Here is a 16,673-nt window from a genome sequence, read left to right as displayed (position 1 = left end):
TTTCACATTTTTAAATGGTTGAAAAAAAACAAAAAAAAATCATGAAAATTAGATAAAATTTAAATGTCAGTATTCATAAATAAATTTTTTTTCTTTTTTTTGGAGACAAAATCTTGCTCTTGTCCCTCAGGCTGGAATGCGATGGCACAATCTCGGCTCACTGCAATCTCCGTCTCCCGGGTTCAAGTGATTCTCCTGCCTCAGCCTCCTGAGTAGCAGGGATTGCAGGCGCCAGCCACCAAGCCCGGCTAATTTTTGTATTTTTAGTAAAGACGGGGTTTCACCATGTTGGGCAGGCTGGTCTTGAACTCCTGACCTCAGGTGATCCGCCCACCTCGGCCTCCCAAAGTGCTGGGATTACAGGCGTGAGCCACTGCGCCCGGCCCATAAATAAAATTTTATTAAACATAGTCATGACTATTTATTTAGGTATTGTCTATGGCTGTTTTCTATTTCTATTGCCGATGGCTGTTCTCATACAATAGCAGAGTTGAGAACAGACTCAAAGACCATGACTCAAAGAGCCTAAAATATTTACCACTCGACCCTTTACAGAAAGTTTACCAATCTCTGTGATTAACTCCCAATAATGGTACTGCTTGAAGAAGAGATAAATGTATTTTAACATAAATTTGTAAGAAGGTAGAGGATTTTTAATACCGAACATAATTTTTTTTTTGAGATGGAGTTTCACTCTTGTTGCCCAGGCTGAAGTGCAATGGCGCAACCTTGGCTCACTGTAACCTCTGCCTCTCGGGCTCAAGCGAATCTCCAGCCTCAGCCTCCCTCAGCCTCCCGAGTAGCTGGGATTACAGGCTCCTGCCATCATGTACAGCTAATTTTTTTGTAATTTCAGTAGATACGGGGTTTCACCATATTGACCAGGCTGGTGTCGAACTCCGAACCTCAGGTGATCTCCCCACCTCGGCCTCCCAAAGTGTTGGGATTACAGGTGTGAGCCACTGTGCCAATTTTTTTTTTTTTTTTTTTTCTTTTAAGGGGCAGGGTCTTGCTGCTGCCCAGACTGGAGTGCAGTGGTGTGAACATAGCTTACTGCAGCCTTGAACTCCTAGGTTTAAGTAATCCTCCTGCCTCAGTCTACCAAGTTGCTAGGACTACAAACACACACCACCATGCCTGGCTGATTTTTACAAATTTTTCTGTAGAGATGGGGTCTCAATATGTTGCCCAGGTTTGTCCCAAACTCCTGGCCTCAAGTGATCCTCCTGCCTTGGACTCCCAAACAGATAGGATTGCAAGTGTGAGCCATATCATGTTATAGACATGAACTTTATAATCAAACGCTGAAATTCAACTGAAGCTGTAATTTAGCTACCAAATTTATCATATATGTAGAACACAGAAAAAATAGGGTAGGAAATGTTTGCAATATATTTTTCTCAGATGTCAATGTATTATCCAATACTTTTAATGAATAACTTGATGAAGCACACTATAATATATGGCTAATGACCATGAAGCTATTAACTATAAATACCAACTCTTTTTTTCTTTTTTTTTTTTTTGAGATGGAGTCTTGCACTGTGACTTAGTCTGGAGTGTGGTGGCACAACATCAGCTCACTGCAACCTCCGCCTCCTGGGTTCAAGTGATTTTCCTGCCTCACCCTCCTGAGTAGCTGTCACTACCGGCATGCACCACCACGCTTGGCTAATTTTTGTATTATTAGTAGAGATGGGGTTTTGCCATGTTAGTCAGACTGGTCTCGAACTCCTGACCTCAAGTGATCCTCCCGCCTTAGCCTCCCAAAGTGCTGGGATTACAGGTGTGAATGAATTATTGTGGAAGATAGTGTGGCAATTCCTCAAAGACCTATAGACAGAAATATCATTTGAGCCAGCAATCCCACTACTGGGTATATACCCAAAGGAATATAAATCATTCTGTTATAAAGACACATGCACATGTATGTGCACTGTAGCGTTATTCACAATAGCAAAGACATGGAATCAACCTAAATGCCCATCAGTGATAGACTGGATAAAGAAAATGTGGTACGTATACACCATGGAATACACCACAGCCAGCCCCAACTCCTTAAAAAAACTTTTTAAGTTCAGGGGTATGTGTTCAGGATGCGCAGATTTGTTATATAGGTAAACATGTGTCATGGGGTTTGTTGTACAGATTATTTTATCACCCAGGTATTAAGCCTAGTGTCCATTAATTATTTTTCCTGATCCTCTCCCTCCTCCTACCCTCTGCCCTCTGGTAGGCCCCAGTGTGTGTTGCTCCCCTCTATGTGTTCATGTGTCTTCATCATTTAGCTCCTACTTGTGAGAACACGCAGTATTTTTTTTTTTGTCGTTGTTCTTGCGTTAGTCTGCTAAGGATAATGATCTCCAGCTCCATCCATGTCTCCGCAAAGGACATGATCTTATTTTGTTTTTATGGCCACACAGTATTCCATGGTGTATACGTAGCACATTTTCTTTATCCAGTCTATCACTGATGGGCATTTAGGTTGATTCCATGTGTCTGCTATTGTGAATAGCGCTACAGTGCACATACATGTGCATGTGTCTTTATAACAGAATGATTTATATTCCTTTCGGTATATACCCAGTAGTGAGATTGCTGGCTTAAATGATATTTCTGTCTATAGGTCTTTGAGGAACTGCCACACTATTTTCCACAATAGTTCAACTAATTTACACTCCCAAAAGTGTAAAAGTGTTCCTTTTTCTCCACAACCTTGCCGGCATCTGTTATTTTTTGAATTTTTAATAATAACCATTCTGACTGGTGTGAGATGGTATCTCACTGTGGGCTTGATTTGCATTTCTCTAATGATCAGTGATGTCGAACTTCTATGCAAACAATTTTTCAAAAGGCTAGGAAAAGGAAATAAAATTTTAGTCTACTAAGCAGTCAAGAACGTCATTTGAAATACAGCTCATGCTTGAATTGCACAAGTGTGTGAAAATTGTACACATCTTTTATTTTGTATTAAGGACCAATCTGAGTCATATTTTTTCCTCAGAGGTATGTATCACTATTTATTTTATATATATTTATATATATAATATATAATGAATATGACATTTGTTATCTATATCATTATATATACAATGAATTACATAGATATTATATATGTAATGAATTATAATATCTAATTCAATACATATATAATGAAAAAATTAAGCTTACAGACAAAGCATAAAAATAACAAATAGGGAAGGGTTAAATATATAATAAATATAAAAATAGTGTTAAATATATAAAAATATAATAAATATATAATATATGAATATAAATCAGTTATAATCATTCTGAATATGAAATAAATCATTCTGAATATGAAAAGCATAATATGACCTAATATATTTCATAAATATATAAATATGACATATTATATATGTAATTCATTATATATGTAATTTATTTTATATAAACATGTAATTCATGATATGTGATTTATTATATATGTAATTCATTATATATTACACATATATAATATGCCATATATTCATTATATATTCAGCCCTCCCCTATTTGTTATTTATGTTTTGTTTGCAAGCTTAATTTTTTAAACTCATCATTATAACTGACCTCATCACCACTTATACTGAGTAGTATAATGTAATCGAAAGACACAATTTGCAATTTACTGGATTTATACAGCATCTCTGAGAAATATAACTATGCCATTTAACGTAATAAACAGTAATTTATTTCAAAAAGCTGTCGGTAGGTTTTCTTTCCACTTATTAAAAAATTCCATATCCTATACATTATCATTTAAGTAGTTGGCTTTCAAATAAACTTTGAATTTTTTTAATGTGCTAAGTTTCTACTTTTCTAAGACCTTTTAAGTCAAGTGGGAATTGACTTGAATTATATCAATGCTTGCTTTCTTAAGAATGGAATTTACAGCCAGGGGTGGTACCTCACACCTGTAATCCCAGCACTTTGGGAGGCCGAGGCGGGCAGAACACCTAAGGTCAGGAGTTCGAGACCAGCCCAGACAACATGGTGAAACCCTGTCTCTAGCAAAAATACACCAATCAGTCGGGTGTAGGGTGCGCCTGTAATCCCAGCTACTTGGAAGACTGAGGCAGGAGAATTGCTTGAACCTGGGAGGTGGAGGTTGCAGTGAGCTGAGATCGTATCACCGCACTCCAGCCTGGGGGACAGAGCAAGACTCTGCCTCAAAAAAAAAAAAAAGGGAATTTACAAATACAAACCATCATGAAAAATCATCCTTTTATTACCTTGGAGATAAAGTATTCTGTGATGTATTGGTAGGAGAAGTAAGAGGACTGGACCAGTTAGCTGGTGATCGTGGTGTTGGTCTTGTCAAAGGACTCCCCATGGAACTCTGATGAAGGGAGTCAAAGAAATATTAACATATTACAGGTAAGTTCACTTAACACAAACATGAGGTTGAACCATATTAAAGGGCCATATTTACAGGTTAATATTTTAAATATTCATGTACTTATGTCTGGTTTCCAGAGGGAAAATTTCTCCCTATTTAGTAATATAACTCTTTAGTCTTTTTCTGTTCTCACCTGCTACCTGTTCTCAAATATTATCAACATCCTTTCCCTCAAGGATTGAATATAATTTTAAAGTAGCTTCCTGTTCTGAGCTAATTTCCTTCTTCTAACCATTACTAATGCTCAAATTTTATCCCTCCTTGACTTTGCTTTACACCAAGCGAGTTAAATCTGGTCATACTAATACATTTATTCTTAAGATATGATAAAATAATCCCTACTCCCTTTAAAAAGATGACTGACTCTGGTTCACAATAAATTGTTTTAGGATTACTTTTAACCCTCCTCAGACTTTAAGCCTGCCATCAGTGTATCTCTTTTATTTGCTATCAAATGTCTTTCTTTTTAATGCTTTAGTTCAATTCTTTAGGCATATAATGTAAATTATTACATATGAGTAAAATATATATGTATACACATAAATATACATATTTCAATGTTTCATTTACTCAGAACTTACTTCTTCAAAACAAATTCCTGCACATCCAAGTATAAACGGACTGACAAACCTGCGATCATTTAATGTGACCACACTTCTTAAAGCACTACCTCCTTCGAATCTTATTTGCTAACCCTGGAATAAGTCATCCCTATTAGTCCTCAAACAAGAATTGGTTCATCTAAAGAGCATGTCCTGATTCTAATGGCTTCCAGCTGGTGCTCTCATCTATGTTTTGCTCACATTTTGCTCTTCTTGTTCATACCTGGCCACTGTTTACCACCATCCTAATGTACACAAATTATAATATTATATGAACAGGACAGGCATAGGGATTCTTCCAAGACAATATTTAATTCTGCTCAGGAAATGCTGCCAAATAAAGATGCAAAAATTATATATTAAGGATCAAGTTTACCTCGTATAAAAGAAAGCAATTATTGTTAAATCAACCATCACATTATATAACAGCCAAGAAAATAAGTAAGAATTACCTGGGTTCCATTGCCAGTGTTTCGAAGGTGATTATGAAGAAGCTTCGTAGCACCATCCTGAAAAGTTTTTGGTAAAGCTCCTAATAACATTGTAAACTCTGGGGTATTGAGTTCAAATAATGAAATCAGTACTGACTGTGCTGCCTAAAAAACAAAGGCATACAGTAGATGAATATATTTTTGTTACTCAAACGAGACCATTTTCTTCCCCTACATTGCTGTTCAATAGCATGAAGCTTGACCATCTTTCCCAAAAAGGAAAAGGAAGATATTCTTATTTGCTTTCAAACTGTTTTGCTGGAAGGAAAAAAAAAAAATTAACCTACCAGTTTTTTTGAAGGTAAGAAGGGAATATGAAAAGCGTAACAAATATTACCTAATAGACAACGGAAAAGTTAACCATGACGGTTTCCAGGGTTACTCTGTTACATACTACTACAGTATTTTAGTTTTTCCAATAAACGATTACAAGGAGAAATAATATCTAATCTTCTCACAAGCAGTTAACATAACAACTCTACAATTTGAAGCTAAAGTATGTTCTGTGGAAATGGGAACAAAATACAGCTTACTCATATCAGTTAAGAAAAGTTATACAATTCTTTTCTGCTTCTGAAGTAATCAACTGCATTACTAAAAGCCAAACTTTGAAGTTCAAATTATATACTTAATTAAGGAGAAACTCAAATCATTTATGATCACATGACTTGTATCCAAATCTGCACACTTCATTTTGGACCTTTCTGAACCCACTCTATGAAAAATACACCTGAATATAGAACACTAAGGGGAATGGTTAAATTATGTTATATTGGAACGATGGAATACTATACAACACAATCTTGGAAGATGATATAGCTCTCAATGTAGAAATTGAGAAAGGTCTATTATATACTGTTGAAGAAAAACTACAAGACTGCTCTAACAGGCCAGGTGCAATGGCTCACACCTGTAATCCCAGCACTTTGGGAGGCAAAGGCAGGTGGATCACTTGAGGTCAGGAGTTTGAGACCAGTCTGGCTAACATGATGAAACCTCATCTCTACTAAAAATACAAAAATTAGCTGGGTGTGGTGGTGTGTGCTTGTAATCCCAGCTACTTGGGAGGCTGAGGCCAGAGGATCTCTTGAACCTGGGAAGTGGAAGTTGCAGTGAGCAGAGATCGTGCCACTGCACTCCAGCCTGGGAGACAGACTGAGACTTAATCTCAAAAGGGAAGGGGGAAAAAAAAAAAAAAAGGAGTGCTATAATATGAGCACATTTTGTTAAAAATAAAGTATAAGTTGTGTGGGTATATACTCTGGGTATCTAACATGTTAATAGTGCTTAAATAAAGCTATTAATATTTGCAGTTTGAAAACAAAAGTTACGATCTCATACTTTTTTTGGAACCACCACATTGAATGGACCACAAGTAAACTTGAGCAAATGAACTAGTAAGTGTTAATATATACTTTATTCCATCTAGTTTACTTTGGTTTGGAGATTCAGCTTTATTTCCCCTGTAGGGACAGACATCCCAATTGCTCCCAAACCCTTTACCAATGAGTATATCCTTTCCTCGTGACTTGAAGTGACACTTGTATAATGAACTAATCTCCTATATAAACCTAAGTGTCTCTGGACCTTCCTTCATGTTCCATTGATCTATTTCTCTATTTCTGTACTAACACCACACGACATAAAATACATAGCGTTAGTGTATTTTGATCGTATCGTTCCTTTCTTGTGGTTTAAATTTCCTAATGTCATATTTGTTTTACTAGATATATTTCATATTTCTTTTCTGTAGAAATACAAATTTCTATTTGTAGTCTTTCTATCAAAGTAATACATATATACAGATTTTTAAAAACCAGTTTTAGAAAAGGTTTTATAAATCTCAATTCCATTGTTCAGCTCTCCAGAGTTCCCTTTTGTAATGCTTGCTTTTACAAATAGTTAGGATTCATAGGTTTATAAAATTATTTCTTCATTGATCAGCTTGAGACATTTTCTAGTGATTTCCTACAACAGATGAGGACTTAGGCTCCTTTCAGTATCAGCTCTACCTTTTCTTCTTTCTTCTCCCTTATACTAGTCCATTTTTGTCACATCAGACAGCATAATCTTTAAAAACATAAATCATATTACTCCGTGACTTAAAAATGTGCCAATAATTTCTATAGTCACATCAGTATTCTTGTTCTTGGACTATCACAAAATTGAAATTTTGATGAAATCCAACTTATCTGTTTTTCCATTTGTTGCCTAAGCTTCTGATACCATATCGAAGGATCCACTGACAAATCCGAGTTCATGAAGATTTATTCCTGTTTTAAGTGTTTTATTTTCCTGTGTCTATTGAGATGATTATGTGGTTTTTGTATTTTTACTATTGATATGGTATATTACATTAATAGATTTTTGGATGTTAATCTAACCTTACATTCCTGGGATAAACCCCTCTTGGTCGTTGATATGGTTTGGCTCTGTGTCCCCACCCAAATCTCATCTTGAATTATACTCCCATAATTCCCACGTGTTGGAGGGACCCCGTGGGAGACAACTGAATCATGGGGGTGGTTTCCACCACACTGTTCTTGTGGTAGTGAATAAGTCTCACGAATCTGATGATTTGATAAGGGGAAACCCATTTCACTTGGCTCATTCTCTCTCTCTTTGCCTGCTGACATCCACGTAAGACATTATTTGCTCCTCCTTGGCTTCTGCCATGATTGTGAGGCTTCCCGAGTCCCATGAAACTAAGTACAATTTAACGTTTCTTTTGTAAATTGCCCAGTCTCAAATATGTATTTATCAGCAGCATGAAAACGTACTAACAGAGTCATGGTATATAATTCTTTTATATATGTTGCTAAATTTGGCTTGCCAGCATTTTGTTGAAGATTAAGGCATTCATATTCATAAAGAGATGCTGGTCTGTAGTGTTTTTTTGATGTGTGATGTCTCTGTCTAGTTTTGGTATCAGAATAAAACTGGTCTCACAGAATACACTGGGAAGTATTCCTTCCTCTTCTGCTTGTTTGGAAGAATGTGTGAAGAATTGCTATTAATTGTTTGGTGGAATTTACCACCAATGAAGCCATCTGAGCCTGGGCTTTTCTTCCTGCAGTTTTATTTTATGTTTTTTTTTTTGAGATGGGGTGCTGCTCTGTCACTCGGGCTGGAGTGCAGTGGTGTGATCACAGTTCACTGCAGCGTCGACCTCCCGGACTCGAATGATCCTCCTACCCCAGCCTCCCGAGTAGCTGGGACTACAGACATATGCCACCACACTCAATTAAATTTTTGTATAGACAAGGTTTCACCATGTTACCCAGGCTAGTCTCTTCTGGGTTCGGGCAATCCACCTGCCTCAGCCTCCCAAAGTGCTGGGATTACAGGTGTGAGCCACTGTGCCTGGCCTGTGCATAGTTTTTGAATACTGGATCAATTTCCTGTTATAGTTCTATTCATACTATCTACTTCTTCTTGAGTCAGTTTTGGTAGTTTGTATCTTTCTAGGAATTTGTTCATTTCACCTAAGATTTTTTTGTAAGCTCAGTAGTCATATTAAAATAATTTTTAAGTCTTTAAATCAAATACATATTTACAGATTTTAAAAAACAGTTTTAGAAAACATTTTATATATATATATATATATATATATATTTTTTTTTTTTTTTTTTTGAGACAGGGTCTCGTTCTGTTGCCCAGGCTGGAGTGCAGTGCTGCGATCTCGGCTCACTGCAACCTCTGCCTCCTGGGTTCAGGCCATTCTCCCGCCTCAGTCTCCTGAATAGCTGGGAGTAAAGGCGTGTGCCACCATACCCAGCTAATTTTTTGTATTTTTAGTAGAGACAGGGTTTCACCATGTTATCCGGGATGGTCTTGCTCTCCTGACCTCATGATCCACCTGCCTCGGCTTCCCAAAGTGCTGAAATTACAGGCGTGAGCCACTGTGCCTGACCATCATTTTATAAATCTTAATTCCCTTTTTCAGCTTTCCAGAGTCCCCTTTTGTAATGCTTGTTTTTACTGATAGGATTGACAGGCCTATACAATTATTTCTTCACTATCAGCTTGAGACATTTTCTAGTGATTTCCTACTACAATAGATAACGACTACGGTTTCATTTTTTTTTTGAGTTGGGAGTCTCACTATCATCCAGGCTGGAGTGCAGCAGCACGATCATAGCTCACTGCACCCTTGAACTCCTTGGCTCAAGTGATCTTCCTGCTTCAGTCTTTTGAGTATCTAGGACTAAAGGCAGGCACCACCATACCCACCTAATTTTGAATTTTTTTGCATAGATGAGGTCATATTGCTCAGGCTGGTCTCGGACTCCCAGCCTCAAGTGATCCTCCCACCTTGGAATTACAGGTGTGAACCACCACACACCCAGGTGTTAGGATTACAGGTGTGAGCCACCACACCCAGTACATTTATAATTCTAGTAATTTGAATGTTTTCTCTTTTTACCCTGATACGTTTAGCTAAAGGTTTGTCAATTTCGTTGATCTTTCCAAAGAACCAGCTTTTGGTTTCACTGGTTTTCCCAGTCTCTATTTCATTAACTTTTGCTTTTATCTTGATTATATCCTCCCTTTTGCTATCTTCAGGTTTAGTATGCTTTTCTTTTTCCAGTGTGTTACGGTGGTGAATTGGATTACTGATTTTACTGATTTGAGAGCTATCTTTTTATTGTAGGCATTAAGAGTGACAAATTTCCCTAGAACCACTGCTTTAGCTTTATCCCATACATTTTGGTATGCCATGTCCTCATTTTCATTCATCTCAATGTATTTCTCAGTGTATTTTCTTATTTCTCTTTTGATTTCCTCTTCGGCCCACTGATTACTTAAGAGTGAGCTGTCTGTCGATTTTCCAAACTCCTTTCTATTATTGACTCTAATTTCATTCTACTGTGGTCAGAGAACATACTGTGTATTAGTTCTAGCATTTTAATCTATTGAGATTTGTTTCATGGCCTAGCATGCAGAATGTTCCAAGTGTACTTGAGAAGAATATTCTTCTGTTGTTGGGTGCAGTGCTCGTCACTGGAAATAAAGATCACAAAAAATGTATATTCTGTGTACTTTTTTTTTTTTTTAGATAGGGTCTCACTCTGTCACCCAGGCTGGAGTGCAGTGGCATGATCTTTCTCACTGCATCCTCGACCTCCTGGGCTCAAGTGATCCTCCCACCTTAGCCTCCCAGGTAGCTAGGGCTACAGGTGCATGCCATTGCACCCACTTTTTAATATTTTTTAGTAGAGATAGGGTTTCGCCATGTTGCTCTGGCTGGTCTCAAGCTCCTGAGCTCAGACAATCCCCCTGCCTCAGCCTACCAGTGTTGAGATTACAGGCATGAGCCAACTGCGTACGGCCTATGTGTACTCCTTTTGCAGCAAATGTTGATGGAAATGATTCACCAGAAAAGAAAGTAAATAGAAGTAAATACAAGATGCAAGAAACAGGCTGGGTGCAGTGGCTCACATCTGTAATCCCAGCACTTTGGGAGGCCGAGGTGGGCAGATCACTTGAGGATAGGAGTTTGAGACCAGCTTGGTCCAATATGGTGAAACCCCATCTCTATTAAAAATACAAAAATTAGCTAGGTGTGGTGGTGGGTGCCTGTAATCCCAGCTACTCAGGAGGCTGAGGCATGAGAATCACTTGAATTGGAAGGTGGAGGTTGCACTGAGCCAATATCATGCCACTGCACTCCAGCCTAGGTGAAAAAGCGAGACTCTGTCTCAAAAAAAAAAAAAAAAAAAAAAAAAGATGCAAGAAGTAAACAGGGATGAAGATAAGTCTCAGGAAGATGCTCAAGAGAAATTGCAGGCAGACGTGTGTGCAGCAGGCCTGGGGAGAAACATGTCAAAACTGGAGAAAACAACAGAATGTCTAGGAAGGAGCTCTCTAGAAAATAAAATAAGTTTAATCTATGTTTTTGAGCATGTGAAAAATAATAGCCATACACGTATAGCAGAGATGTTGAAAATATTATGATACTTAAAAAAAAAAAAAGTAGGCAAATGAAAAAGCAAGGCAAATTATCAACTCCAGGACAAATAACGTTTCTATAAGAAAGAAAGCAGTCGCAAATCACTTGGTATAGAAGTGAATACCTGCATAGTCAAATGTAAATCTTTTCTACTGATAACTAGTAATTGATTCATAAGTATTTTATGAATACCTTAGAAAGGATACAGAAAGTATGAGAAAGCTAAGTCCTCACTTATCAAGATAGATGGATATACCTAATGTCTACATTTATCAATAGATTGAAAAAAGTCTAAAAATTGCTAAATCAAACAATAGTGTAAGCTCTTATTTGAAATGTATAGTTAAATGCAAGGGGAATGATTTGAAATATTCTGAATGGTTATAAAATTAGAGTGAGAATCGTTGTAAGGGCAGCTACTTTTGATTCTAGGTTTGAAAATTACACTCACATTAATTGGGTAAAATTTGAAACAATTTTAAAGATTTTTTTAAAAAGCTCTTCATAACTCACTGCTAACTGCTAAGGTGCTGAAAATATTAGCTTACTTCACTGGCAATCCACAATAACTGACTTGCTTTCCCAATTTATCTTCTAAACCTCATATTAAAACATACCTTCCGAACATCAGAACTTTTGGGTTCTGTTGTCCAAGTGATGACCCGAGACACTGCTAGGCGAGTTTCACTGGAATTTATAAAATCTCCTGGATCCATCTGTTTGGCCAGAGTTTCTATGTATTTAAGGATAGCAACCTTCACCTGCAGAGGAAAGCACAAAGAGAAAGGACAGAAAGATGGTTATTGTGAGACACTAGAGAACATTTCAAAAATAATCAGGTGATGATGATGATTATTTTTTTATATACGGAAAGGGTCTTACTATGTTGGCCAGGCTGGTCTTGAGCTCCTGGCCTCAAGCAATCCTCCCAGCTCCGCCTCCCAAAGAGCTGGGATTACAGGCATGAGCCATCATGCCCAGCCACGTGATACAATCACCTACCTACCTGAGGTACAAGTATATGACAGTGTTGATGACTTTTGTTTTTCACACACAATCAGAACTTCGAGGTCCCAGGTGTTTCATTCCCAAGGTTTGAACAACTGCTGAAGACTATCTTGACAAGATTATAAACATTTCCTTAAATCAGTCCTCAGAGCTTATGGCTGACTCTTGGCCAGCCTCACAGGGAGCTAGTCTTTATTAACTCTGTAATTTTGTTTTTGGGAAAATGAACCAAAGTGTTTTAAAAAAAAAAGGTATGGCAAATCAAGGTAGCAATCAAGGTGGGCAATATAGTTGTTTTTGTTGTTGTTGTTAAACACAGACTCACATAATGAGATGAGGTTCCTTAGTGAGTCTACCAGTTGTTAGACCTGCCTTCCAAAAGAACTGTCACAAAAATGAGTTACACAAGTACCACTGAAGAAAAGACAACACCTCTGTGGATAAAAATGTTCTGTGTAGGTTTATATATATATATATATATATTTTTTTTTTTTTTTTTGAGACAGAGTCTCACCCTGTTGCCCAGGCTGGAGTGCAATGGTACAATCTTGGCTCACTGCAACCTCCGCCTCCTGGGTTCAAACAGCTCTCCTGCCTCAGCCTCCCGAGTAGCTGGGATTACAGGCGCTACACCCAGCTAATTTTTTGTATTTTTAGCAGAGACGAGGTTTCACCATGTTGGCCATGCTGGTCTCGAACTCCTGACCTCATGATCTGCCCACCTCAGTCTCTCGAAGTGCTGGGATTACAGGCATGAGCCACCGTGCCCGGCCTATTCTTCCAGTAATTCTTGATGTGTAGGTGCACGGAAGGCAGATGTTTGAAATATATGTATCTGTGGAATGGCTATAATTGAGCTAATTAATAAATGCATTACTTCATATACTTATTTTTTTTGTGATGAGAACACTTAAAATCTATTCTCTTGGCAATTTTCTTTTTATAAATTCAATTTTAAAGTTTTATATATTTAATGTGTACAAGTTTTGATATACATATACATAGTGAAATGTTTCTTATAGTCAAGCAAATCAATGAATCCATTATCTCAGTTACCCCTTTTGTGTGTGTAGCAAGAGCACCTAAAATCTACTCTTTTAGCAAAAATCCCACATATAACGCAATATTATGAACTATGGTCTTCATGTTGTCTGTTAGATCTCTAGACTTATTCATCCTATAGATCTGCAACTATGTACACTTTGACCTACAGCTCCCCATTCCATATCCCCTCATTAGCAATTTTCAAGTATACAATACATTGTTATTAACTAAAGTCACCATGTTCTACCTGGGCACTTAAGAAACAGCACATGACACAGTACACAGTCCTTGGATACAGCAAGGATGCTGAACATATATTAAATGTTAATTTGCTGACTTAGAATAACGAAGGTTTAAATGTATGATTGAAACTTGAGAAGAAATTGTCAAATTTAAAGGTAATATGTTTTTCTATGTTTTTTCTTCCCTTAGTATTGATTTTAATGTCATTTTTGTCACTCAGGCGAAATAAGGTCTCTGGGAAGTGCCATACTGAATAAATTCACGGGAGTAAAATATTAAAATAAGGTTCTGACACGTGTACATTTTTCCCTTCCTCCTTCCAGTTAAAAAAAGAGATCAAATTACATTTTTCTTTCATAACGAATTTTAAGAAGTATTTATAACTCTACACAGTCAACAAAAGCAAAAATAGACAAATGAGATTACATCAAACTAAAAAGCTTCTGCACAGCAAAGGAAACAATCAACAGAGTGAAGAGACAACTACAAAATGGGAGAAAATATTGTACTGTAAACCATACATCTGATAAGCGGTTAACATTCAAAATATATAAGAAACTCACATGACTCAATAGCAAGAAAACAAATAAACTGTTTAGAAAATGGGCAAAGGATCCGAATAGACATTTCTCAAAGAAAGACATACAAATGGCCAACAGGTGTATGGAAAAATGATCAATATCAGTATTCATCAGGGAAAGGCAAACTAATACCACATTTGAGATATTCACCTCACACCTGTTAGAATGACTGTTATCAAAAAGATGAAAGATAAGTGTTGGTGATGATGTGGAGAAAATGAAACTCTTCCACAATGCTGGTGGAAATGTAAATTAGTACTGCCATTATGGAAAATAATATGGAGGTTCCTCAAAAAATTAGAAATAGAACCACCATATGATCTAGCATTCCATAGTGGGTATATACCCAAAGGACATGAAATCACAATGTGGAAGTGACATCTGCACTTCCATGTTCACTGCAGCATTACTCATAATACCAAGATATGGAATCAGCCAGGCGCAGTGGCTCACGCCTGTAATCCCAGCACTTTGGGAGGCCGAGGCAGGCGGATCACCTAATGTCAGGAGGTCAAGGCCAGCCAGGCCAACGTGGTAAAACCTTGTCTATACTAAAAATACAAAAATTAGCTGGGCGTGGTGGTGGGCACCTGTAATCCCAGCTACTCGGGAGGCTGAGGCAGGAGATCGCTTGAACCTGGGAGGCGGAGTTGCAGTGAACTGAGGTCACACCACTGCACTCCAGCCTGGGCAACAGGAGCGAAACTCTGCCTCAGGAAAAAAAAAAATAATCAACGTAAGTGTCTATCAATGGCTGAAAAGATAATGAAACTGTGGTATATATATATACACAATGGAATACTAGTCAGCCTTATAAAGGAAATTCTGTTGTTTGTGATAATGAAGATAAACCTGGAGGACAATATGTTAAATGAAATAAGCCAGACATAGACAAATACTGTATGATCTCATTTACAAGCAGCATGTAAAAAAAAGTCAAATTCATAGAAACAGAGAGTAAAATGGAGGGTAGGGGACTGGAGAGATGTTGGTCAAAAGGCACAGCATTTTAGTTAGACAGGAGTAATAGGTTTAAGAGATACGATTTCTCCATCAGCCAGGAAGATGCTGGTGTAGAGGCTGACATAGATATCAAGGACAGCAACTACCATGGCTCCCAGTGCTATGAAGAAATCTCAGATGCACGGTCTTCTGGCCAAATGTCTGCAATTTCATATTGTAGGAGCATTCATTGTATCCCTGGGGGTAGCAGCTCTTTATAAGTTTGCTGTAGCTAAACCAGGAAAGAAGGCACATGAAGATTTCTATGGAAATTATGATTCCATGAAAGATTTTGAGGAGATGAGAAAGGCTGGTATCTTCCAGGGTGCAAAGGGATTATGGAATATAAAGAATTTCTTCAGGCTGAATGACCTAGAAGTTTGTAACTAACTTGTGTTTCTGAACTATGAATTATGAATATGTGGGGTAAGAAACAGTTTCTCTTGATAAATAATCAGCAACAACAAAAAGAGACCTGTACATCATGGTGACTATAGTTAAGAACAATATATGGTATATTTGAAAATTGATAAAAGAGTGAATTTTGTGTTCTCGCCACAAAAAAAGATACACTTATGAGGTAATACAAACGTTAAATAACTTGATTTAGCCATTCCACAATGTATACATATATCAAAACATGTTATATGCCATAATATATAGAATTTTTACTTGTCAATTAAAAGGCATATTTGTAACTTTAAATAAATTTATTGAAAAAACCAAAAGTTAACCTATTAGCCATCAGAAATGTGTAGTAGACAGGAAAAGAGATTTCTGGTTAGTTTTAAAGTACCAGGCACAATTAAATTATATTAGCACATAATATTCTGTTTTTTTTTTTTTTTTTTTGAGATAAGGTCTCACTCTGTCACCCAGGATGGAATGCAGTGGTGTGATCTCAACTCACTGGTAGCCTCGACATCCCAACTCAAGTGATCCTCCCACCTTAGCTTCCCGAGTAGCTGAGATCACAGGCATGCACCACCACGTCCAGCTAATTAAAAAATTTTTTTTGTAGAGATGGGGTTTTGCCATGTTGCCCAGGCTAGTCTCGAACTCCTGGGCTCTAGTGATCTGCCCACCTTGGCCTCCCATAGCGTTGGGATTATAGGTAAAAGCCACCATTCCCTGGCCAATATTCTGAATTCCTGAAGCAATGTCATCCTCTCTCAGTGTTAACAGATGGAAGATGACTATGTTAAATCAAAAAATGAACATCAATATATTTTGTTTATAATTTGCCACCATCGATAACTGAATATATTTATTAACACTATGTGAGATTCAATTAATGCAGTGCTTTGGCAATTTATCGTCATGCAAAATTTTACAAGGGTTTCACAG

At 37.3% G+C, this 16,673-nt stretch overlaps 1 protein-coding gene across 50 annotated transcripts in view; it reads right to left on the bottom strand.

The window, feature by feature from the left end:
* Window positions 1–16,673, bottom strand: part of CLASP2 (cytoplasmic linker associated protein 2) — a 217,789-nt gene that overhangs the window by 46,868 nt on the left and 154,248 nt on the right. For all 50 annotated transcript variants that reach the window (XM_077991295.1, XM_077991306.1, XM_077991296.1 and 47 more), the window contains 3 exons: window positions 12,066–12,209; window positions 5,457–5,600; window positions 4,236–4,342 (listed from right to left, as the gene is read on the bottom strand). In XM_077991295.1, the coding sequence (XP_077847421.1) occupies window positions 4,236–4,342; window positions 5,457–5,600; window positions 12,066–12,209 (395 nt within the window). The remainder of the gene's footprint in view (window positions 1–4,235; window positions 4,343–5,456; window positions 5,601–12,065; window positions 12,210–16,673) is intronic.

The sequence above is a fragment of the Macaca mulatta genome, chromosome 2 (assembly GCF_049350105.2).
Source record: "Macaca mulatta isolate MMU2019108-1 chromosome 2, T2T-MMU8v2.0, whole genome shotgun sequence".
In the NCBI taxonomy this organism is placed as follows: Eukaryota; Metazoa; Chordata; class Mammalia; order Primates; family Cercopithecidae; genus Macaca; species Macaca mulatta.
This window is presented reverse-complemented; position numbering and strand designations above follow the sequence as displayed.